General features: G+C 42.6%; 1 protein-coding gene across 1 annotated transcript in view; it reads right to left on the reverse strand.

Annotated features, from left to right (window-relative positions):
• Positions 1-500: 500 nt before the first annotated feature.
• Positions 501-24,528, reverse strand: part of RPRD1B (regulation of nuclear pre-mRNA domain containing 1B) — a 50,586-nt gene continuing 26,558 nt past the window's right edge. The window contains exons 6-7 of the mRNA XM_054573768.1: positions 20,433-20,608; positions 501-3,084 (exon numbers count right to left, since the gene is read on the reverse strand). Of these exons, the coding sequence (XP_054429743.1) occupies positions 2,935-3,084; positions 20,433-20,608 (326 nt within the window). The 3' untranslated portion in view covers positions 501-2,934. The remainder of the gene's footprint in view (positions 3,085-20,432; positions 20,609-24,528) is intronic.

Genomic DNA, 24,528 nt, shown 5'->3' on the forward strand with positions numbered 1-24,528 from the left:
ATGTTTTTCAAGGCATACCACTTTGGTTTGAATTATCTCATATTTTTCTTCTCTCTGTGCAGAGTGGCTTTCATTGTATTGCCCAAATCAAATACTTCTCAGGAGGCCTAGCAGTGCAAACAAAAGCGCTGAAATCAAAGCGCTTACAAGGCTTCATCTGTCAGAGACTGCGGTACCGGGGAGTCACGGAACCTCTCTCTCTCCATCAGTTCCCACTTCTGTACAATGAGGACAAAACTGGAGGTACCGCTCCTCCTGGGTGCTGTGTGGGCTGGCTAATTAAAGCTAATTGAGCCCCTGGAAAGAACCAGAAAATACTATGTAAGTGCTGGGTATTTATGGGCCACTAAGAGCCACAAAAACTCTTAAGGGACAAGATTCTGTGCAGAGCACAGTGTCTATTGGTGATTATTAATTAGCCACTGCTTACAAAGAAAGCAGAGGGTTCTGCAAAAGGGTAGGGAAAGGAAACAGCACACAATGTCGTTCAACAACACCATCTTTATTCAAAAATATATATCTATGAGACATTTCAGAATATACTGCTGCCACCAAAGACAGCCTATACTTCTAAATAAAGTCCTAAATTAATATACAAATTTAAGTTTTAAAAATATTCTTTAAGAAAAAAGGGGGAAGAATGAAGACTTTCTGAGGAATAAGACCTAAAGGAAATGTCCTCTGAGGTCAATGGATGCCCTAAGTAAAGAAGGAAAAGCACAAAACAAAAACCACCCACCCCACCCCTCCCCACCAGATCCTTAAATTAAACAAATGAAGTAAGCACACTTGGGGAGAATATGAGAGAATTAAGTTTTAAAAACCAAAAGCATTTCATTAAAAAAAGAAAAATAATCCAAACTAACTTCCTCACAGGAAGTCCACTAGTAACACATGTTAAGAGGTCAACACATTCATTTACATAATTGCTAGTTTCACTTCTTGCTCTTGCTGTAATAATTATGCACCAATTGCTGGTCAGACTCAATCAGACGAAAACATCACAGTGGGCAAGATCCATTCAGTTATAACATTTCATCGAGCTGATCAGAGCAAGTATCTACTATTCTCTTTTGGGGGGTTCTTCTGGGGTTAGTAAAGTTCTGCTTCCTTGGTGAAGCACAGAGAACGTCCAAGGGTCTGCTGAGAAACATGCTCTTGACAGGAGGAAAGCAGCACAGCGCATGGGCGGGGCGGGGGGCGGGGGGCAGGTGCAGAGACAGCCACGACTGGAGTTCATCCTGCAATTTCAGTCACGTCGCCCCCTGCCCAATGGCCTCTGAGAGGAAAACTATTGACAGACTCATTAATTTAATAATGACAGGACAACAGTCAGTGTCAGTAAGAAACAATACACAGTCCATATTCCAATCTGAACAATAGCTTAAATGCTACCGGGCTCTACAGAGTTAAGCTGAACACCCGCCAGGACTTCCTCTGCCCTCACTTCACGGCAGGCAGGAGGGCTCCTCCAAGGGAAGCCTGCAATATTTTTTAAAACATAGGTTATGGTTTAACATGTAAAATTACATGTACCTGGCTTTTTGGTAATCCGTAACATAATGGAGATTTTGAAGCCCCCTCCACAGGATCCATTTTTACAGCTTTGGGATTTTAGCCTCTGGGCTATAATTCTTATTACGCTATTGGGGCAAATTGTTTTCTGCCCTTTCCAATGTCAAAAATAAGCCTGCCAAATTAGAATGATTTAGAGTTAGCAGGCCTAACCTTTACTAAGAGCAAGGTAAAAATCCTAACTACGTTATATAGTAGTAACGTCAGCTGGCATGATAAAAGAGTTAAAACCCCAAATTAACACCCCCGACTCCCCCTCCCCCTGCCCGAGATGAGCTATCTAGGAACACGTGACACAAAGTGCTCCTGGGCCCAGGGTCACACGCAGTGAACTGATGGACAGATGACCATGCACAGTGTCATATTTGCAAGGGAGGTATTCAAGTTTAGTCACCATCCTGAGGACATCTGCTCTCACGGTGAATTAAATGTTACTGTGTGCCCTAGTCCCCAAAAGAAAGGGTCAAAGCGACGCCCACACAGAGCCTGGGCTCTCAGCATGCCTTTAGCTTTTGGAGCCCGCCACTGACATTTCTAAAACGCACCTGTCCAACCCACTACGGTCAAAGGTTGTGTTCTTAGGGATGCGCTCTATGGTACTGGGTGGGCCCTTCCTAGGGGCAGCCTGGGAAGGTTGTTTGTAGGAACCTGAAGCAAATTACTTATTTTCAACTCATACTTGTAATTCCTGTTACTCTGTCTCTGAAGTGTGACTTTATGGCCCAGATCAGCTTCGAATCTTCTTGCAAGATTCTCTAGTCTGCTTACAAAACAAATGCACCTGACCCTTGACTACACATAGCTAGCTAGAAGTAATGGGAAAGGAGAATCAGAGATTTGGCAAACTCCTTATGTGTGGCAAAGCTGCTCAACAGTTGTGCCTCCCTTTGGGGTTAGTGGAGTCAGGAAAAGCCAGTGACTCCAGAGGGAGTCCCTCCGTGGAAGCCTGTACTGAACCCGCACAAGCCCACCTCAGAAGCTGCTTTTGTGACACAACACTATCATCAGGGATGAGATTCTTCTGAAAGCTTCCAGAAGTACACATGATTTTCATAACTCTTGGGTATAAAGAGAGAGCTAAGAATGGAAAACCAACAGGGACATAAAAACACAAAGTGGAGGAGTTTATATTCTTTCCAAATATCAATCTAAAACTGGATTCCACTGGCCCCTGTTCTGAATTGTGCTCAACAGGAGAGGCTTGAGAGGAGAATTAGTCTGTGGTTCTTTCTTGAGGCTGGGAGGCTGGGGGCCAGGCGGAAGGAGGGACAGAACCAGGGGCTACAAGGTTATTTCCAACCGTGACTTGCCCTCCTCTTTCTGGTGGTAGAGATGGGAATCTGGGGCACGACACCTTCCCTAGTCGGTAGAAAACAGGTCACCAGCAGAGGGCAGGGGGGCCAAGCCCCCTGTGACGTTGGGCAGCAAAGAGAGGTCTGGCAGGCTCTGAATGTGGGACTTCAGTTCCTTGCGAACCTGGGTTACCCGAGCGAGCTTCTGTTTATATTCCTAAAGAAACAAAAAGAAGACAAGGCAGTTAAGTCCTGGTGTGCTGATGGTCAAGCTTAAGGAGCCGATACAGATACTCTTGCCTTCTTGTCCTACTTTCTCCCCTTCAGATTGCCCCTCCCCTATTCAGCAAAAGGACAATGCTACGGTTTTCAAACTTTCAAAAGGTAAAACTTTATATAAAAAAGGAAAGCCGAGTTCAATACTGGTGACAGTATGAAATGGTATTTCACTTAGCACTTGAGACTTAGAAGTAAAAAGAAGTGACATTTTGTATTTGCAGTATCTTTTATTTGGCCCTTAGCTTTTTCAAAATGCCTTATAAAATAAAATAGATGCTTAGAGCTTACAGTTATTTTGAAGGCTACATCTAAACATGGTTAGAAAAATCACTGTAAAACTATACTTTCTCTGTGAAACGTAGAGATTAAACCAGATTTATCATTTTTTCAGACAAGGACTATATGAGTTCAAAATACCCAATGCCACTACCCCAGGTAACTGAACGAGTCCCTGATGAGGCTCGCGGTACCCTCCCCTGAACATGCCACACTTGTCTTCCCAAGGCCCCGCTTTCATCGAGTCACCCCTCTGAGAAAGCGACATGGCACCGCACTATCTTCATGATGGCTCAGAGCTCAAGGTCTTCTAAAATTAGCTGCCACCAACTGTATTTCTCACAACCTCCCAACTCCCCATGCACAGACCACAGCCTGCAAGGGCTGCTTGTTTAGGATTCTCCTCCAGCCCGGAGGGGATCACAGTCTAGACACAGATCTTTCTTCCCCTGGTCCCAGCAAAGTGTGGCCTCCACTTCCCCGCCTGCCCGCTGAGTCCCACCTCTCCAGCAAAACCTTCCCCCTCACCCGGGAGACTGGCCCCACTCTGCCCACTCCGGGGCCCTCCTCTGCACCGGGAGTGCATCTGCACCCCTAACAGGCTGCTCTTAGGCGCTCTCTCCGTACACGTTAGACTTCCATGTTCCTCTAAAACTCCCCTGACAATGGGAGCTGAGCACACTACTTTCTTTCTTCAGCTCCCAGCCAAAGGTCCTCTTGGTAAACATGTATGGAATTACCAGCCGGCCACGGGGGGGGGGGGGGGGGGGGTGTATCTGTGGTTTACGACCCTCTTGGAGCTTGTCTTTTCTCCTCGAGCTTTGTCACCCCCCGTGGTGTTTCTGTGAAGACAAGGACATTCCCAGGTCTGGGTCCTCACTGACTAATGCCTCTCCTGCAGGAACGTAACAGAAAGCACGGGGCCGAGACTCAAGGACCTGGGTTTAGTCCTGGTTCTGACTCTAACTTGCTGTGTGACTGTGGACATGCTCCCTCTCTTCCTTTATCCTCACCTTCCTTATCTGAAAATGAAAGAACTGGACCATCCATAAGATCTTTCTTCAAGTTCTAGATTCCTTCATGCCAACACCTTATGCACACCTGGCGAGACAGGGGGTGTGAGGGCAGAAGCACTGGTGGGAAGAGTGACAAGACAGGAGACACGTTACATGAAGAACACTTAGTTCATGCTGTAAAGACGGAGTCCAAGCAAGGAGTGGAGGGGGAATTGGGGATGTGGGCAGGGAGGCTCTGCCCCCGCGTTCCTGCAGGCAGCCAGCTGTCCCCTGAAATAACTGCTGCTCACACAAGCCATCGACTGGAGAGATGGAGGAAGAAAGTAAGCTCCCTCGGCACCCCATTTCTTTTTTGGAGCCTTAATACAACTAAAACCATGACATACACTCCTCCATCAAACCCGTCAGTTACAGGATGTTAGAACCAGGTCCATCTGCTCTCACCCAGCATCCACCATGCCCAGCAGGGCTCTAAACAAACAGGAGGTGCCCAAGACAGTTGCCCCAAAATTAGTAATATATAAAACATAATATTATAAACAATATAGACCACTTAATCAGTTTTAATTCTTGAAACTGAAGACTAATTTCAAATGTGAGGATCTAAAATGTCTTCGAGGTTCCCTGTCCTTCCCTCTACAAACATATTTCTTCCTTGGTTTTATACACTTCAGGGGAAATTAGTAGAGAGGACCAACTCTCTATTACTGAACACGGATTCATTTAATTAACTTCAGAATTCTAGGTACAAAAAGAGTAAAATAGTTACTAAAAGGGAAGGCAGTTGATCTGATTAGAGAACACCTTAAGTTCAAATAACTCTCTCCCCAGCAATCTTTAAAACAAAGATCTCATTTGCTCCTCTTTGGGGTGGGGATAGGGTTATCTCATCATGCTCAGGCCGCTATTATATTCTAGATATCAAAAAACTCTTCATTTTAATAAAAAGAAATTATGCTCCACATTAAAGTCCTTGTCTTCAGGCCACTCTGAAAGCTGAATGAATCCAGCCCACACCTCCGCATGCTACCAGGTTAGTCTTCCCAAAGGGATTTGTGTTCTAGGAGCAGGTGCATGAACCTAGGAGGAAGGCATTACTAGAAAAGGATGGGACTGCCAGCGAAAAGGATTAAACACCTCGACTTGCAAGATACAAGGTTAACATACAAAAGACAATTGCTTTGCTACATACCAGCAATGAACAAGTGAAATTAAAACATAATATTATTAGCACAACACAATGAAATACTTGAGTATAAATATAATAAAATGTGTACAAGGTTATATGAGGAAACTACAAAATGCTGATGAACAAACAACCAACAACTAGAAAGATACTCCATGTTCATGGATAGGAAGACTCAATACTGTCATGTCATGATGTGAGTTCTTCCCAGCTTTATCTATAGATCGAATGCAATCCCAATCAACATCACAGCAAGTTCTTTTGTGGAGATACACAAACTTATTCTAAAGTTTATATGGAGAATAAAAAGACACAGAACAGCAAAACAATATTGAAAAGAACAAAGTCAGATGTACCTGACTTCAAAACTTACAACGAAGCTATAGTAATCAAGACAATGCGGTGCTGGCAAAAGAAGAGACTAACAGGTCAATATAACCGAATACAGAGCCCACAAACAGATCTATTTAAATACAGCCAACTGATCTTTGACAAAGGAACAAAGGCAATACAGTGGAGAAAAGACAGTATTTTCAACAAATGGTGTTGGAACAACTAGACATCCACATGCAAACGAGTAAGTCTAGACATCTTACGTCCTTTATAAAAATCAACTCAAAATGAAACACAGATCAAAATGTAAAGCACAGAACTATACAACTCCTAGATGATAATACAGAAGAAAATATAGAAGATATTCAGTTGTGTGATGATATTTTAAATACAACACCCAGGCATGATCCACGAAAGAACTAATAAGGTGGACTTTATTAAGATGAAAAAAAATTCTGCTCTGTGAAAGATACCGTCAAGAAAATGAAGAGACAAACCACAGACTTGAGAGAAAATGTATGCAAAAGACAGCAGGAAAATGCGAATTAAAACAATGAAATATCACCACACACCTATTAGAATGGCCAAAATCCAGACCACTGACAACACCAATTGTTGACAAGGATGTGGAGCAACAGAAACTCTCATCTTGGGTTGGCCAAAAAGTATGGTTTTTTTTTTCCGTAAAATAAGACACATTTTTCATTTTCACCAGTAACTACTGATTTGGTTATTTTGAGTATATTGGCTATCTCCTGTGTGGTATGACACTGATCTCAATTAAATGTCTCAATTTGATCACTATCAACTTCAACAGGTTTACCCACTGAGGAGCGTCTCCAGCGAGAAATCTCCAGCACGAAACTTCACAAACCACTTCTGACACGTTCGATCAGTCAGTCATAGCACCTTCTCCATACACTGCACAAACCTGTTTTCAGCATTTCAGCTGCATTTTTACCTTTCTTGAAATAAAGCAAAATATGCCAAAAATGTACTTATTTTCTTCCATCTTCAATATTAAAATGGCTACACAAAATTTTTTTTTAAATACTTGCTGATATGACAGCTGTCACAATACAATCAAACAAAATTTTTTCCAATGAAGTTACAGACAACTAAGTGCTACTGGAGCCATCTTATGGAAAAAACTAAATGAACTTTTTGGCCAACCCAATACATTGCTGGTAGGAATGCCAAATGGTACAGCCACTCTGGAAGACGGTCTGGCAGTCTCTTACAAAACTAAACATACTCTTACCATAGGATCCAGCAATCATGTTCATTGGTATTTACACAAAGGAAAGGAAAACATATCCACACAAAAACCTGCACATGAATGTTTATAGCAGCATTACTCATAACTGCAAAAGCTTAGAAGCAACCATGATGTTTGTTCTTCAGGAGGTGAATGAATGAATAAAATTTGGTATATCCAAATAACAGAGTATTACTCAACACTAAAAAGAAATGAGCTATCAAGCCATGAAAAGCCATGGAAGAACCTTAAAAGCGTATTACTAAGTGAAAGAAGCCACCCTGAAAGACTAAGGGGTCCAGCTACATGACATTCTGGGAAAGGGAAAACTATGGAGAAATGGGGGGGGGGGTGGATGAAGAGACAGAGCACAGAGGATTTTTAGGGTCGTGAATATACTATTGTATAATGATGGGTATGCCCAAATATGTAGAATGTACCACACCAATGTGAACCCTAATGTAAACTATGGACTTTAGGTCATTATGATGTGTCAATGTAGATTCACTAATGGTGACAAATGTACCACTCTGGTGGGGAAGGCTAAAAGTGGAGGAGACTATATATATATGTGAGGGCATGGTGTGTAAGGGAAATCCGTTTGTTCCTCTTAATTTTGTTTTGAACCTAAAATTACTCTAAAAAATAGTCTTAAAAAACGACCTATGGGCCCAGAGGTTTAAATGCATCTGCAAGGGTGGGTAGGTATATTCTCTGAATATCCACACAAAGATCAAGACTGCCTTTAAAACTATTAAAACATGTGCATGCTTAACTGGGTCAATTGAATGGCCTATATTAATGCCTTGAGAAGAGAGGAGCAGGTTAGAATTTGCAGCAAGCTCTGACTAGGTCAAACTGAAGTCACAGTAACTTTATAGTCCCTAAATAGATTCAGTAGTAACTGACAGTGATCTCCGCCACCTCTCCCTGCTTTAAAATACATTCAGTCTTTTTGCAAATAAAGTCACTTATAGATGTTGCCAGAGACCAACAAATAATTAAGAGTGAATCCAAACAAATTTATTCCCCAAATACACTTCCAGCATTCACTCGCCTCCCAATCCTTCCACCCTTCCCCTTGTTCTTCAGCCACCTTGGTCGGATCACGGCACTCCCTCAACAGCTGCTGCCAGTTCCTCTCTCTGGGTCTGGACAGGTTAAGGAGACAGCCTTCAGGAAATTCCAAGATTCTTTTTCCTCAGCCTCCTAGCCGGCCTTCGGACGGAAGTGTGACCCACAAGCTCTGCTGCTACCGGGCCGCCAACTGCCCTCAGCATCCCCTGCTGTCAGAGGAAAGCCAGGCCTCTTTTCACGATAACACTAAAACCAACCTCAGTGTGATGAGACCCATTCAGATTCTTTTGACTCAAGTGTGCTGCGTCCCACAATCTCTTTAGTACCTAAGAACCACTCAGGTAGAGAAATGATGTGGCAAGGTGGTTACATGCCCCTCATGTAAAATACCTTACACTTGTGTGTGGGAGAGCACTAAGCCTTTAATATAACACTCCTGCTACCCTGCCTGGTACAGGGATTTGAGAGATCAAGGCCTGCACACTTACATCAACAGGAGGACACACTGCAGCAACCCTGCTCATCGCTCTCTCCCCGCACTGGCTGACTCATCTCAACCACAGTTTACGTTTCTTTTTTGTACTCTCGTCTTCAGACACTCATCTTTCCTCCGCTACCAATCTTAAGCAAGAGAAGGTAAGGCAAGCCCATGCAGTGCTGTTGTTTGCCTTTCCTGATCACGCATAATTTATACTGGGGTGGTGGCAGAGGTGAGGGTTAAGCTGAATCCTCCACCTGCTACAAGCACTGACTGCAGCAAATTCTACCTCACCCCGGAGAGGCTGTGGGGAGCCGTGACACAGGCGAGAGCTCTATCGGACTTCTGCGGTTGCCCTCTGTTTCAGGATCCTTGACAACAAGACAGAAGAGAAAGTGGGCATCTGTGATGAACTGCCTGGGTTTATCTGAACTGCCAAGAAATGTTTAAAATGAAGAGGGTAAAGGCCCAATGTGTAGTTCTGGGATAAGGCCCAAGATTTATGCTCCTGGCGAAGCTTTGGAAACTCAGCTCAGACCCTCCTAAGTTGCAGGAGCCCCTCTGCTTCCACTGGATCTAGCTGCCTCTGCGTGAACACAGGCCACTACGAGGCACCGAGACAAATGGCTGAAAGGAGCAAAGCCTACGCATTCTTTGCCATTTTTGGTGAGAACAGTAAGCCAGACCTGACATGCTGCAGATCAGCTCTGGGGTAAGAGGGTTAAAAATGACAAGGCCTGACATTACCATGACCTTTCTGCAGGAATTTCATTTTCAAAACAAACAAAATTATAAGTATTTTCTCTAGCAATTCTTGTAAGAAATACTGAGCAAAATGTAAACATTGTCAAGCCTGTATTTTTCTTGCTAGGAAGTATTTACATAAGAAAAATTATGTTAGAAACAACACCACAGGCAGGGGCTTGACTTGATGAAACAACATTCCTTGTATGCAGACTCCTGTTTTCCTTTATCTCGCCCTGTTGTGCTACAGGACGTATGGTATAAAAAAAATTACCCACTGCTCGGCTACTCACAACTAAGAGTCATAAAAGGTTATTAAGCACATAGCAGTTTATGAAGAGCCCTGTTTTAAAGGTGACCTGCCGCAGTGAATTAAGTCAAAGAACTGCTTCATCGCATGAAGGTCAGGAAAGCCAAACAGAAAGCCGAGTTGGCCTTTACCCTAACATTATTTAAAATGCCCGCTTGCCCCCCGATCCTGCCAGGAGGCCTACCCCTAGCCATAAGGCTTACAAGGACCTACACTTAGAAATCACAGCTTCTACTTCAATCACAACTTTCCTATTCCCCGCCCCCCTCATTTTTTCTTAAAGGGAAAATACAGTATATAAATCTTTGGACTGAATATAAAAATACCTCTTCTATTTTTTTCTTCAAAGATCTATGTAGGAACAAAAAACCATCACTGACCTGCACCTTTCTCCCAGCCAGCTCCATGCTCCCATGGGACTTAGTGGCAGCTGCGACATTTCAAAATGATATATTCTGAGGTGTCACAGCAAGGCTGGAGCTGCTGAGTAAGATGCTGGGGAAGATACGAGGAAGAGAGGAGTTCGTGGCTCCAAGCCCAGTGCTCAGGGCCTCTCAGCTCCATTACAAACACCTTAAACGTACACACAAAGTATTTCCCAGAAGGAAAAATGACAAAATGGCAACAACGAGAGAGGCTCTCAGAGCAACCCAACTGCCCACTGGAGGGATCAAACCGGAATGCGCTTCTCCTTAAGCCTGAAATCACACCACAAATGAAGTGTTTTCAGGGGTCTCTGGGGAGAAAGAGGCCCCTTCACACAAAAAGTTTATAGGAAGCGTCTACTGCAACCACAAAAACCCTCTTCAGACAGGGATTTGCAAAAGCAAGGAAAAAAGAACAGAAAGTGTTTACATGTAACTAAACCAATAAAAAAATAAAACAAAAATAAAATCAATTTTAGGACTGGGAAAATATAAAGATCAATATTTACAATTTAAACACATGTCCATTAAATACTTTATAATGAGGCTTATTTGAAAATGCACCTGGGGCCTTCAGAAACTTTTACATCACTTATGCAATGGGTCATTCGTTTTATAAAACCAAATACTAAAGCACAAGAAGAACAATTTACTATTTATAACTAGTTGTCTCTTTTTAAAACTTAACTGTCAAAAAATGTAAGTTTTATGCAAGTAACAAAGTCCCACAAACTGGCTTCCTTAAGGACAACTTCAATGAAAAACCAGGATATTGATGTTGTGCAAGACAAGCATCAAAGGTTCAGACATTTCAACTGTTTCTCCTTTTCAGACAAATACTGGTAGTCAAGCATCCTGGAGGGCAGCTGAGAAACAAAGGGTAAAAAGGAAAAGGACAGTTTTCACACAAAAGGAATTCAAGCCATATTCACTGTAATTTAAGGTGCTAGAAGTCTGTTTGGGGCAAAGCAGTGGGTAGACTACTGCACGGCATGTGAATACAGCTCCCTCTACAAGTAATTTTAAAGAAGGCTTTATTTCCTTTCTATTAGCAAACCAAAAAGGAGAGAGGTTGCTGTGGAAAGAACAGAAAAAAGTGAGTCAGAAAATCCAAGTTCAAATCCTAAACTACCACATGCCTATAGTGAGACACGACTTCACATCACTGGGATCAGTGTCCTTACATGTCAGACAGAAATGGACAGAACGCCCACACCACGGGGTGGCTGTGAGATCTGAATGAGACCCGGCACTTGCTAAACTGTTCGAAGTGCATTAGCTGATCTAAAGGGGGGGAAAAATCACCCTTCCTATGTTTATTATTTAATGAGTAGTATTTAATCTTCCTGATGTTAAATTTGAAGAAAAAGAGAATTATTAATGGGATACAAAACCCTTCCTCTCTCAAACTATTTGAGTATGTCCCAAAAATTTAGCACATTTACGAGAAGCTGGCTCGAGAAAATGAAAGGGCCCTTGATCTCCAAGATGGGGGAAAAAGCCACAGAATTTTATAATTAGGTGGTATCATAGTCTAATCCTATCAATTGAAAACCCAAGAGAGAAGGAGTTTGTCTACAGTGTAAAGCCCAGATCTAATGGGACCATTCTCAGCCCGGAAGAAGTCCTCATCATAGGTATTTGGGTGACTCTTGGAGTTAGGAGTGCCACCTCCCCAAACAATCAAAAACCTGCATATAACTTTGTACTCCCCCCAAACTGCTCAAGCCCCTTATATAAAAGGCACAGAACAATGCATACAATCAGCCCTCCACATCCATGGATTCCCAACTACAGATCAAAAATACTTTCTGATCCTCTTGCAGCTGGCTGAATTTGTGAATGCAAAACTGGCATGCGGAGGGCCAACTGTATACTTACTGAAAAAAATCCAAGTATAAGTAGACCCGCACAGTTCAAATCTTTGTTGTTCAAAGGGTCAACTGTACTCTGACCTAGCCTAGACTGAACTGAGCTGCCACCTGAGATCAGGACACTGTGCCTGGGGTAGGGTTGGTGATGAAAGAGTGATAGCACGGAGAGGATTTTATGATCTGGTCAGAGAAATAACCAAATAACCCACGAACAGAATGACAAACTACACAGTGCTTCAAGGGATAAAGACAGAGAGCTCTGACGGTCCATATGGAGAGCAGGGAGGAGACGTGGCTTTATGGAGCAGAGATGGGAGTGCGGTGTCAGGGAAATACCGTTTGACTTGGGATATAAACCATGACCAGGAATCAACGAGGTGAGGGCAACCGGCGGGAGATAAAAGGGCAGAGCGATTGGCACCCGTAAAGCCAAAAAACAGAAGGCCAAAACCGCAGTGAGTCGTGAAGGGGAGGGGCAACACATCAAGGAGCTGGGCCTCTATTCTAGGAGCAACGAGAAGCCACTTAAGTCTTTCAGCAGGGGAATGCCATGCGCAGAGCTGCACTCTGAAAACAGCACAGGGCTGCCGTGTGAGGGATGGACTCCAGGACAGAAGGACAGATGCAGATGGAGCAGCAATGCGGCTACTGCAGGGGGTCGGATGAGAGACAATGACAGCCTGGACGAAGGGGGGGGAAGTGGAGACAGGGACAAAGGTGAGGTGGACATGTTCAAGAAAAATTGAGGAGATAAAAATCACAATTGCTTGGCAATTACTCCAGTGCGGAAGGCACGTGACAGGAGGTTGCTGGCGGAGGTGAGGAAAATAATGGGAGAAACACCGTATGAGGACTAGCGTCTCCTTGTGAGGAACAACAATGCCATTCTCCAAGATAGGGAAAGAGAAGGAAAGGAAAGTTTATGAGAAAGAAGATGCTCTGTTTTGGCCATAGTAAGTTTGAGGTGTCTGTGGAAATAAGATATAAGGGTCTGAAGTACAAGGAAGGGTTTGGGCTAGAGATCTGTATTTAAGCCATCAGCACACTTAAAGTATGTCACTCAAGGAAAAGGTCCAGAATAAGAAAAAGGCTAAAGAAATACCAACATTTACAGGGCAAGGATGGAGAAAAGCTTAATAAGAAAAACAAACAAACAAACAAAACCCTAGGTCCAGCAGAGAGTGGGTGTAAGAAACTGGAGAAGGAAAAACAAAACAGGGTAATAAAGAGCCGTATTAAATGCTATAGAGGGGATAAAAGGAGAAAGCGAGATGAGAAACAGACCGAGGAGTACCCTTTGGTGTTTGAGGTCAGACTGCAGGCTGGGGGAGTCGGAGGACGGCCCCTGCGGCGGCACGCAGACAGGCCCGCCAAGCTACGTTCAAGAGTAGAGGCAGCAAGAGAAAACGGGGTACAGGCTTCATTAAAGAGATCGCAGTAGTGGTGCAGGGTGCGCTCATGTGAATGAGATTGAAGAACATATGCAAGTGTTAGAGAGGCAAAGTATTGTGCCTGCTGAGAAGGACACCTTCAGCCAGTCTTCTTCTGCAGAAAGAGAAATAGCTTAAAATTCTCAAAGTATCTAATGGCAAAAGAACTGCCCACACTTTTTCCTAAAGATGCTCACAGGATCTGAATATGAAAGAGAACAAATAAGGAGGCCTGCGAAGTCTTAGTGACAGCTGGTACCATCACTTCTTTCACATGAAGCATGCCATACCTTAGGAGCTCGTGGACTTCGTTTGCAATGGTTTCATTTTGACTACTGATTATAACCATGAACATTTTGCCCTAATCATGGAAAAAGACTCTTTCTGACCATATTTCAAACCCCACATTTTATAGAGAGAAAAACGAAATCAGAGATAGAATTTTCGAGACGGTAAAGCACTACAATCCAATTTGACTTTTTTCAAAGATCACAAACTGAAGTGGGAGTAGAAGGCACACCGTAACGGTACAGGCGTACATCGCAGACATAGCGTGTTCAGTTGCAGGCCACCAGGGTAAAGTAAGTTGTAACCTTTTTGCTGGGGAAGTGTGGTCTTGCTTTCAGTTTGTAATATTCACATCTGTGAAGTGCAATACAGTGAAGCACAATAAAACTAGGTATGCCTGTAGTAGGGATACTCAAAAAGCCTAAAATTAGATCTCTGCTCAAAATAACGTGTACCCATTGGGTCAAATAGACACTTAGACATGAGCTCAAATTTCTGTAACCTGAACTCTGCACTCAAAGTTATGCTCACTGAAGTCAATGTTATAATAAGTATCTGCTACTTTCCCACAGCTGTTTCAAATGTAAAGATAATTTAAAACTCAGAAGAGAGATCCCATCTGTCAAATTAAACTATTCAATGTTCCTTCCTTCATAAAACAAAGATTATTCTTTAATACATATTGTCTGTTTATAAAACACAATGAAATTCTAGACTGCTTAAGATGCTTTGAAAAATAAAAAAACTTCTAAGGCAGAAATGCATACTGGTGTCAAAAACCTTGCAACTTGATCATCTTCAGTGCACTGTAAGACAAGCAGATAACTGCACATACACATAGAACCCACATTTAGAAATTTGTAGGAAAAAATAATCCAAATACTGAGAGCCAGCCCAAAGGAAATAACTACGATCCTTTAAATTTTAAAATAGAAAGAAAATAAAGGAACTATACCATAATTAAAAGTAGTTATCTATAAATATTGAGGTATGAGCCCCCTGCCCCAAGTTTCCTGTGATGTGTTTCTTTTATAATCAAAATAAAAAAATAAAGAGCTGGCAGTATCAGTTGACTGAGAATGACTGTTCTGGCAGATGAGCCCAGTGACAAGGGGCCCAGGTAGTGTTCTGTCAATATGTACGTACGTACTTTATAAGTACAAAAGAACAGTACTACATATGCCAGCTAAAACTCAGCAGCACTCTTCCAGAAAGTGGGAAGAATCAACAGGAGTTGGGCTACACATGTGAAAACAATGCTATGGCTAAAAGCATGAAATTCTAGGTCAGAGAGCTTTGAAATCATGTCACTTTTTCTACTGGAACTCTCAAATATTGGTGAACTATGCCCTTGGGTTACCCAGTATGCAAAGTACATTACAATGATTATCATGTGGATTTTTTTTCCCCTGGAGAGAAAAAGAGATGAAGAAACACCAAGGGTTTCACATTGTGATAAGGAAAGAGTACATACAGGTACCTATACACACATGCATGCGCGCACATACACCTTTATGTTCTAACAGCAAATCTGGCCAGAGCTGTAAGGGTCAACAGCGACTGACATAAATGAAAAGAATCCAGACACCCAACAAACAGCCTCTAAACTCCACTATTACTCACAGAAATATACAACCGAAGAAAAGGCCCCACGTACTGGATGGAAACCTGGGGAAAAAAAGGCTTTCACATGAAAGCAGGGAGCAAACCATAGCCTGCTACATGGGGAAAGATGAGTAGAACACCCCTCGACCGCTGACCTTTTCAACAACGGTTCTAGCAGCCTGCGGTGCCGACAGCACTGCCAGTGCTGGGAGGAAAGACATGCCAAGGAGTGCGGTGAAGGACAGGCACACAGGTGGGGCCGGGCCACCCACAGCCATGGGAGGCAGCTCTAGGCACAGCCTCTCAGTCCTTCCCCAGAGTCAGGAGGCAGGGGATCAGGGTTCTGGTCCCCGTGATTTCCTCTGTGACCTTAAACTGCTTACAAAAGCCCTGAGCTCTGTTTCCTCATCTGAAATGAGGATTAGATCACCCGGTTCCATCTGCTCTTAATGGACAATGAGATACTACTGACTTTGATCATCATGAAGGATGGGGAGAATTTACTCCAAAGTGGACTCTCTGCCTCCACCTACTGCCTATCCTGTTACTGAAACGAACGCTTCTAACCATCTGCACCCTGCAGGAAGGCGGGGGATGCTGCCAAAAACAACAGATGGCCATCAGTTTGGTTTAGTACTCCCTCAGCTATAGCCAAAGAATTTCTCAAGTTGTTATAACCAAATTACAAACAGAAATATGAAGAGTCACAAAGCATTTGGGCCATTTCCCCTTTCCCAGCTGTGTTGTCTGAAGTAGAAGGCTCTACTCCTGAGAATTCCTTACAGCCAAGGGAAAGGTGCCAAGCTGGGGGGAAACAACAGCAGTTTCAAGTTCAATGAGCCAATTCTCTTCCCCCACCTCAGGGCAAGAACATGCAGAGTCACAGGGAGGGCTGGGCATTTAGAACCTTGGTAGCCGGAAGGGTACCTGCGAAGTTTAGAAAGGTGTACACTGGAGGCGACTGGAATGCACGATGCGACTATCTTACTCCCGCTACATAAGAGGTCATTTCTCTAAAACAAGGTTCTTGGGAATTGCTAAAATAATTCAACTTTGGCTACTCGTCTGTGTAGGATGTTTTCTAGCTGTTGACCTCATGGAATCAAATTTAAAGGAAACAAAACAACAAACAAAAACACAAACTTGATGTAAAGTTGTAAGATGTCTTCTTCTATCCCTGGTCTGTGTCTAACTCTCTTTCTGGGTCTTGAGTTCTTCACCAATTTGGAAGTCAGACTAAAAGATCTGTCATTCCATCCAATGCAATAATCCTATTGAAGACGTTTTACCTAGACATCCAGGCCTCCCTGTGCCACTTTATTTTGCAGAGTGAAGCTGGTTGCCATGACTGTCCCTGAGTGACTTTACTGAGCACACGCACATATGTACTCCTTGCCGTCTAGAGGAGGGCGCACACACGGCCAACTGAAAGGCAACATGCACTACTGCCTTCTGCATGGGTCCCTGATACCGACAGCACCTACACAGGGCTTTCGTAAAGTCAAATGCCTCAGTAAGTGGTATCCTAGCATGTTTTTAAAAACTCTGCAGCAGAAATTAAAGATGACCTCAAAAAATGGAAAGAAATCTCGTGTTCATGGATTGGAAGACTTAAGATTGTGAAGATGGCGAGTCCCCAAAGCAATCTACAGATTCAAAGCAGTCCCTGTTAAAATTCCAACAGCCTGTGGGTTTTCTTTCTTTCTTTTTTTGGTGCAGAAGTGGAAAAGCGGATCCTCAAATTCATATGGAATTGCAAGAGGCCCGTGATAGCCAAAATAATATTGAAAGAAAAGGACAAAGTTTCAGAACTCATATTTTCTGATCCTACCAGGAAGCTATAGTGATCAAAACAGTATGACACCAGCACAGGACAGATACACAGATCAACAGAATAGAATGGAGAGTCCAGAAATAAACTCACATATCTCTGGCCAACTGAGCTGACAAAAGTGCCAAGCATCCATTTAGTGGGGAAAGAAGAGTTTCTTCAACGAATGGTGCTGGGACAATTGGATATCTACATACCAAGAATAAAGTTGGTCCCTACCTCACACCACATACAAAAATTAACTCAAAATGTGACCTAAATGTAAAAGCTAAAACTGTTAAAACTAGAAGAAAATATCTGAGTAAATTTTCATGTCCTGGGATTTGACTATGGATTTTTAAACATGACACCAAAACGTAAGTAACAACAACAACAACAACAACAACAACAACAACAACAGATATTGGAACTCATCAAACTTAAAAACTTATGTGCTCCAAAGGACATTATAAAGAAAGTGGCTAAAACACACAATGGGAGAAAATATTTGTAAATCACATAGCTGGTAAGAGTCTATTACCTAAAATGTATAAAGAACTCTTGCAATTCAGCAACAGCAAAATAAACAACCCAATTTAAAAATGGGCAAAGGACTTGAACAGACATTTCTCAAAAAAAGATTTACAAGAAACACATGCAGAGATGCTCAATCATTAACCGCTAGGGAAGCGCTTATCAAAATCATAAGTTACCACTTCATATGCATTAGGATAGTAGGATTTAAAAAAAGTAGTACTGGAACTCCCACACACTGCTAGTGGGAATGTAAAACAGCACACCTGCTGTGGAAAACAGTTTGGTGGTTCCTCAGAAAGTTGAAAACAGAATTACCTTATGAGTCCAATCCCATTCCTAGGCATACTTATACCCAAGAGAAATTCAAACTCGTACACAAGTATTTATAGCAGTATTCATAATGGCCAAAAGGTGGAAACAATCCAAATGTTTATCAACAGACAAATAGACAAAGTGTTGCATATCCATACAATGAACCATTAAGCAAAAAGAATGAAGTACTGATACACGCGCAATGTGGCTGAACCTCGACATCATTATGGTGAGGTAAGTGAAAGAAGCTAAGCACGACTGTATGAAACACCCAGAGCCGGCAAACCCACAGACAGGAAGCAGGCTGGTGGCTGCCAGGGGCCAGGAGAAGGGGGCACAGGGTGTGACCGGTTAATGGGTATGGGATTTTCTTTTGGTGTAATGAAATGTGAACCATTTCAGACGACAAAATGGTTACCTTTAATATTCTGTAAATTTCTCAATTAAAAAATATCCAAAGATAAACCAGTTAAAGATATAAACCACTTAAGATAAGCAACTTAAAAAAAAAAACAACTTCTACATAGAAAGAGATTATATCAAGTGCTGAATTCTCTCACAGAACAATGTTTATAAACTTAAGAAGGAAGAAAAAATGAATTAAGAAGTTAGAACTTTGAGAAGAAAACAGACTTTGAGTTCAGAATCTGCACTTCTTAGTGGTGGGTCCTTCGTGCTCTGATTCTCCAGCAATGGAACCCTAACGCCCAGATAAGGAGAGGAGCTTGGGCCGGAAAGCCACAGAACAGATCCGCATCTCTGACCATCTCTCTGCCTTAATGACCCCTCAATGGCATCCAGCAAACCACTGGTCGTACAGACACCAGAAAAATCCCCCAAGATGGGGAGGAAAGTGTAACTGCGAGGAAGGGGAACAAACAAGGAGTTAACTGGTTCTACCAACCCCATCTCCTTTGCAAAGACTGTCCTCTATGGTTGCTTACCACCCAACAGCTGCTCATGATAATCAATGTCTGACAGATCAGAGAAAGCCCTTAATGTGTCGCCAAGCGGCAGTTCAACAGATGGCATGGTGACTTACGACCAGAATCATTAATTACACTCTCTTATTAGTCCCGGGGCACAGTGCTAAAAATGCTTCCTCAGTGCAAGATGAGCATTTCAGATAAATGACCGTCTGGTTCTGCCTGCGAAACTCCCTTTAGGATTTTTGGTCAGTGTTTATTTCCAAATCCAAGCCACACTATCTTTACAGCCGTTTCCCATATTCCACTTTCAAGCTGGCCAGGAATAAAAAGTTCCCGATACTGCTACCCATCATCACTCTCATAATCACTGTGGGTAAGGATATGATAAAAAGTACCTGTCATTCATTTCCCTTCTCAAGTCAGATGTCTGTGTACAAAGGCAAACAATAATCTCAGCCATGGAACTAGCTCAATTTTCTCTTGCCTGGGACCAGGGAGCAGTGCTTCCTGAGTGCAGGGCGGAGCAGGAGGACAACCCCGGCTCTGTCTCCACTCATCTACTCCGGTAATTCGTGTACCGTGTGATTAGCTCTCCAAATCCAGGCTGTCCTCCTGTCCCAAACAGCTGGCTGCACCTCTTCTCCAGGTCTCTTAAGAAAAGAGGGGCTGACCTTACAGAAAAGGAAGTCTGGTAGCCTGGGGCAAGGAAAAGTTCCCAAAGGTCCTCGCTGGTGGTTGGTTGAGTTATCTCAAGGGACTAAGTACCAATGTTCAACTGCCATGTACTTTATTAAGAATCCAAACAAATGCATGGTAAGGAACTAGCTCTTACACCCCTTCCCAAAGGCATTCAGACTCATGTCAACTCAGGGTAAAAATTGGTCCCTTTTTAACAGATTGAGAACTGGACTCCATAAACATGACTGAAATTTTAGAACTTTTCACAGACACAGCTTGGAGGCAGACTATTTATTAGTTTTAGCATAATCAAGTTAGAAATAAATCTCAATATAATTCAAAAGAAAAATTTCTTAAGTATTTCCCAAATATCACCAAATAAATAGTGTTTGATTTTGCTGACTCCTGTTCTTTCTGTACCTCAATCTACAAGTTTTTAAAAATGTAAGTTCAAACTAAAACAAGGTTAAGACCTAAATGCTGTGATTTATGAGTTCATCACGTGTTTCCTGCATTCCAATTTGTTCTTTCTTCGATAAATAAAAATGTGACTTCAATTTTCAATTAGGTTCACATAATTGCAATATCTGAATGATGTGCTCATCTCGTGCATTTTTAAAAGACAAAAGAAGTGTTAATTAAGGCATAATAAAAACCTCCTAATGTGGGCTACAGGAAAGGAAACTCGGGAAGTCTAGGTCTGCCTTGCAATGTACTCACTTCTAGTTTTTTCTCCTTTTCTGATAAAACATCTTTCTGGTTCTGGGTATACTCCACCAACATCCGAGCCAGCTGGCGCCGGTCTTCCAGTTCTGCCGCCAGGCGCCCGTTATATTCTGCTAGTAACAGACATGCTTCATCTACTGTTTTTGAAAGACGTTCAGCTGCCTCTTTGTCTAAGTACAAATGAGACCAAAAAATAGAGACAATATACAAATCACATAGGCACCATTGCAAACATTTCTGGGTTGGGGGTGGGGGGGTTAACAGTTTCTCTCCAAAGGTACAGAATGCAAGAATAAGCCAGAACCTGTGGACAAAAACTGGATTGGCTGACAGAAGAACCCAAAGGCACTTTATTCCTGTCACCAAGACAGCACATTTCTAAGTTACTCCAAGTGAGGCAACTGTACAGGGAGAAGAATCTGGCTAACATTTCTAAGTACCTATTTCCGCAAAAGCTCTATAAATAAAACAAAGAAATACTTAATGTTATATATGGAATAATTTTTCCTTGTCTCCTGAGAATTTCAAAAGCGCTTTCATTGATATTATTTTTGTTACACATTTTTTGGACAATATTTTTGAAATACAAAATACAAGCACTATAAAGCACAAGACAAAATACAAAAGCTAGCACTTCTTGGGTGTGGACACTAAAAGAAAAAGAATTATACAACAGGTTCGATATCATTAGCTAAGGAGCTGGGACTCAAAACCAGGTCTTTAAAACGGACCTATCTGACTCTACCTCTTAAACTACACAAGCCTCGAAGAGAAACTGGGTATTAGCTTTCTTCTTCAATTCAGAAAATATCAGGTCTGGTAAAACAGACTTTTAAATGCTTTTAAATATGATCTATAGTAATAAATGTGCTTTATTAAACCATGTAAAAGAAACAAATTTCATAAAACAATACTATCCTTACTGTGTGCAAAGTGTTTTATCTTCTATTCCATTAAAAAAAATTCTGGATATTACCTACCAGGTTGATTTCATGTCCAACTGATGGGTTGTAATTCATTGTTTAGGGAAAAAAACCCCAAAAACCCTGTACTGAAATATCAAAGCATAAGAAATGGTATTCTTAGAAAGAAGTGATCAACTTAAGAAGTGCTTCTTAGAACTAACGGCTCAACGTTAGGAAATGAGAAGAAGAGACAGAAGGATGATTTGTGTTTAAAAGACCGAATGTAATTAATTACACATGGGTAGCAGTGAGATTAGACCTTTAAATATGTATACCTCATTTTTAAAAGGCCTGTAAGGATCAAAAGAGTAGATGGGTGTTTTGAAACAAAAAGCACCAGGGATTCCAGTAGTTGTATGGGACAAAAAATGAGTTAGACAGTTGCCACTATTACAAGTTGTCAGAGTTGAGAGACCTTGGCATTCTCATAGGTAATTGGGAATTAAGAATTCCCAAAACAGTTTCTCTGGCAAACTGTCTGGCTTTTAGGTGCCTTCTTAACATGAATGTTGGGAGATGAACAGTTGAGAATTCCAAATTAGATCTGACGCCAAAGACCAGGCATTTCTACCCCCTTTAGGAGAAGGGAAACAATGTTTTTGGTGAAGGAGAAGGAATGAGCCAGACAGAACACAAAATAAAGAGACGATCTCAGTCATGGAGGGTAAAGAGGACAGTAGATGAGGAGGCACCCAAAAAAACCACGAAATTTATGTATAAAAATCATGTATTAATTCTTACATGTTTAAACTTCAGTCACCTTCAAACTACTTTCATTTGATGCAATACATCTATCAAGATGTTTTTCCACTGCTCAAAACAGTTTTTAAGCTTGTCAATTCTGATGCCTTTTAGTGCTTCTGCGGTTTTTTGTTTCACTTCTTCCACATCAGCAAAACATTTCCCTTTGAGGACTTTTTTTTTATTCAGGGAAACAAACAAACAAAAAAAAGTCACTTGGGGAGAGGCTGGGTGAATAGGGACGGTGGGACATGGGGGTCATGCCGTTTTTGGTCAAAAACTGCTGAACACTCAGCGCGGTGTAGGCAGGTACTCATAAAATCACCCGTCATGAAATGGGTAAGCATACTGAGAGAGTCTTCGAAAAAAATTCACCGCCACCAAACCCAGCCTCTCACACCACCGCCAGCCGGTGCGCTGATACTCACCTAGCGGGGGAAGCCTGTACTACCAGGAGCACACCCTCCAGAATATTATTTCGGCTTTTTTTGGGTCCCGCCTCACATGGGTAGTCCAGTCTGGGAATAAGCTGCTGGGGTGGTTAGGCTGGTTTTGGCTTTAACTAAATGTTTTTAAATGGTTAATTCATTAAGATGTTTAAATACTCAAAAACTGCAAGGAAAACACAAATATTTAAAATTTTTTAAATATCAATTCTCACTAAGAACTTGTAAAAGGGAGATAATCCATTCACACAAATAATTACAACCCAGAAAAATTACTTGTAATAGCTTTATAAGCTATAGGAAAAATTCAGTCAAAACGTAGCAGCGAGACGCTCAGTTCAGAGAACTTACCTGCGGCGGTCCTCAGGCGCTGTGCCCTCCTTGCCGCACGGATGAACGGCTGTGCGCCTTCCAGCCAGCCCTCCCCGTGCACGAGCATCCCATCCCCTCTTGCTTACTAAGAGGCAGTTTCTGTGAACGTCCATCTCTCCATGCCTCTCCAATTTCTCTTCCTCTCGCGAAGTCCTCCCACCGGCACGCACACATGTTGCTCTATCTCTGCCGCTCTGCAATCACGGCCCCATTTCCCTGCTCCCTTTGCAGCACCCAAGGGAGCTGTCCCAACCCCGGCACCCACCTCCTCCCCTCCTGCTGCCACGCGGCCCACTCCAATCTGACTTTTATACCTGTCAACCCCCTGCTTGAAACCTTCCAACTGGCTCAGGAAATATTTGGGCTCCTATTGTGTACCTAGCACCATTCTAGGCTCTTGAGACAGCACGGAACACAACATACAGGATGAAACCTCTCTGCTCCTGGGTTTGCGACCTTCGGTAGAAAGAGAAACAATATGCTACACTTTATCTATTTATCAGCTGGAGATCTCTGGAGAAAAATCAGGCAGAGGAGAAAGAAAGGGCGTTGGAAGGGAGAACTCTAATTTTAAATAAGGCGCTCAGGGCAGGCTTCCCTGAGACGATACTCAAACCAAGGCCTGAAGGAAGTCAAGAGAACTATCTGGGGAAGAAGGTGACTATTTGGGGGAGATCGTTCCAAGCAGAGGGAACAGCAAGAACAAAGGCCCTGGGAGGGGGAGAGGGACAGGCAGAGGCCCACATGACTGGAGCAGCAGCAGTAGGAAAGTAGTGAAAATCTATGTGGTATCATCAGGCCAAACCGTGGAAACCACTGAAAGACTGGTTTTTACTCTAGGGGGCTGGGGGAGCAGAGGGCACATGATCCAACTTCCATTTCCAAACATCACTCTGATTACCGTGTTGAGAACAGAATGATGGCTGGGAGTAGGGGACAAGGAGGAAGTAGGGAGACCAGGTATAAGGCAATCACTAATCCAAATGAAGATGGTGGCAACTCCCACGAGGTGGTAGCAGTGGAGGTGGTGACAAGGTGTCACAGACTGGTTTTGGTCCTGATCAACAGGAATAATGACGGGGCCATTTACTAAAATGGGGAAGACCATGAGAGAAATGGGTTTTGAAGAGAGGATCAGAGGCTTGGTTTAGGGCAGGTTACGTATGAAATGTCTATTGAGACAGCCAATCAGCAACACTGAACAGGAGGCTGAATGTATGGGTCTCAAGGTCAAAGAGAGGTTAACACTAGTAACATAAATTAGGGATCACTAGTAGGAAAAAACCCCCGTTATTTAATGTACTCAAACTGGAGGAGCTAAACTGTCAATGACCCTACCTAGAGAAGAAGGCTAAGTACTCAACCTTAAGAGGTCAAGAAGTAGTGAAGAAACCAGCAAAATAAACTGAAAAGACACAGTCAGAGAGAGAAGAGGAAAACTAGGAAAATACAGGGTCCTAGTTTCCTATGGCTGCTGTTAACAAATTACCACAAACTTAGTCGCTTAAAACAACACAAACATATTTTCTTAACATTTACTGTGGTCCCTTCTTCCATCTTCAAAGT

Source organism: Pteronotus mesoamericanus, unplaced genomic scaffold (genome assembly GCF_021234165.1).
Source record: "Pteronotus mesoamericanus isolate MK-2021 breed Mesoamerican mustached bat unplaced genomic scaffold, CSHL_Meso_final contig_25, whole genome shotgun sequence".
In the NCBI taxonomy this organism is placed as follows: Eukaryota; Metazoa; Chordata; class Mammalia; order Chiroptera; family Mormoopidae; genus Pteronotus; species Pteronotus mesoamericanus.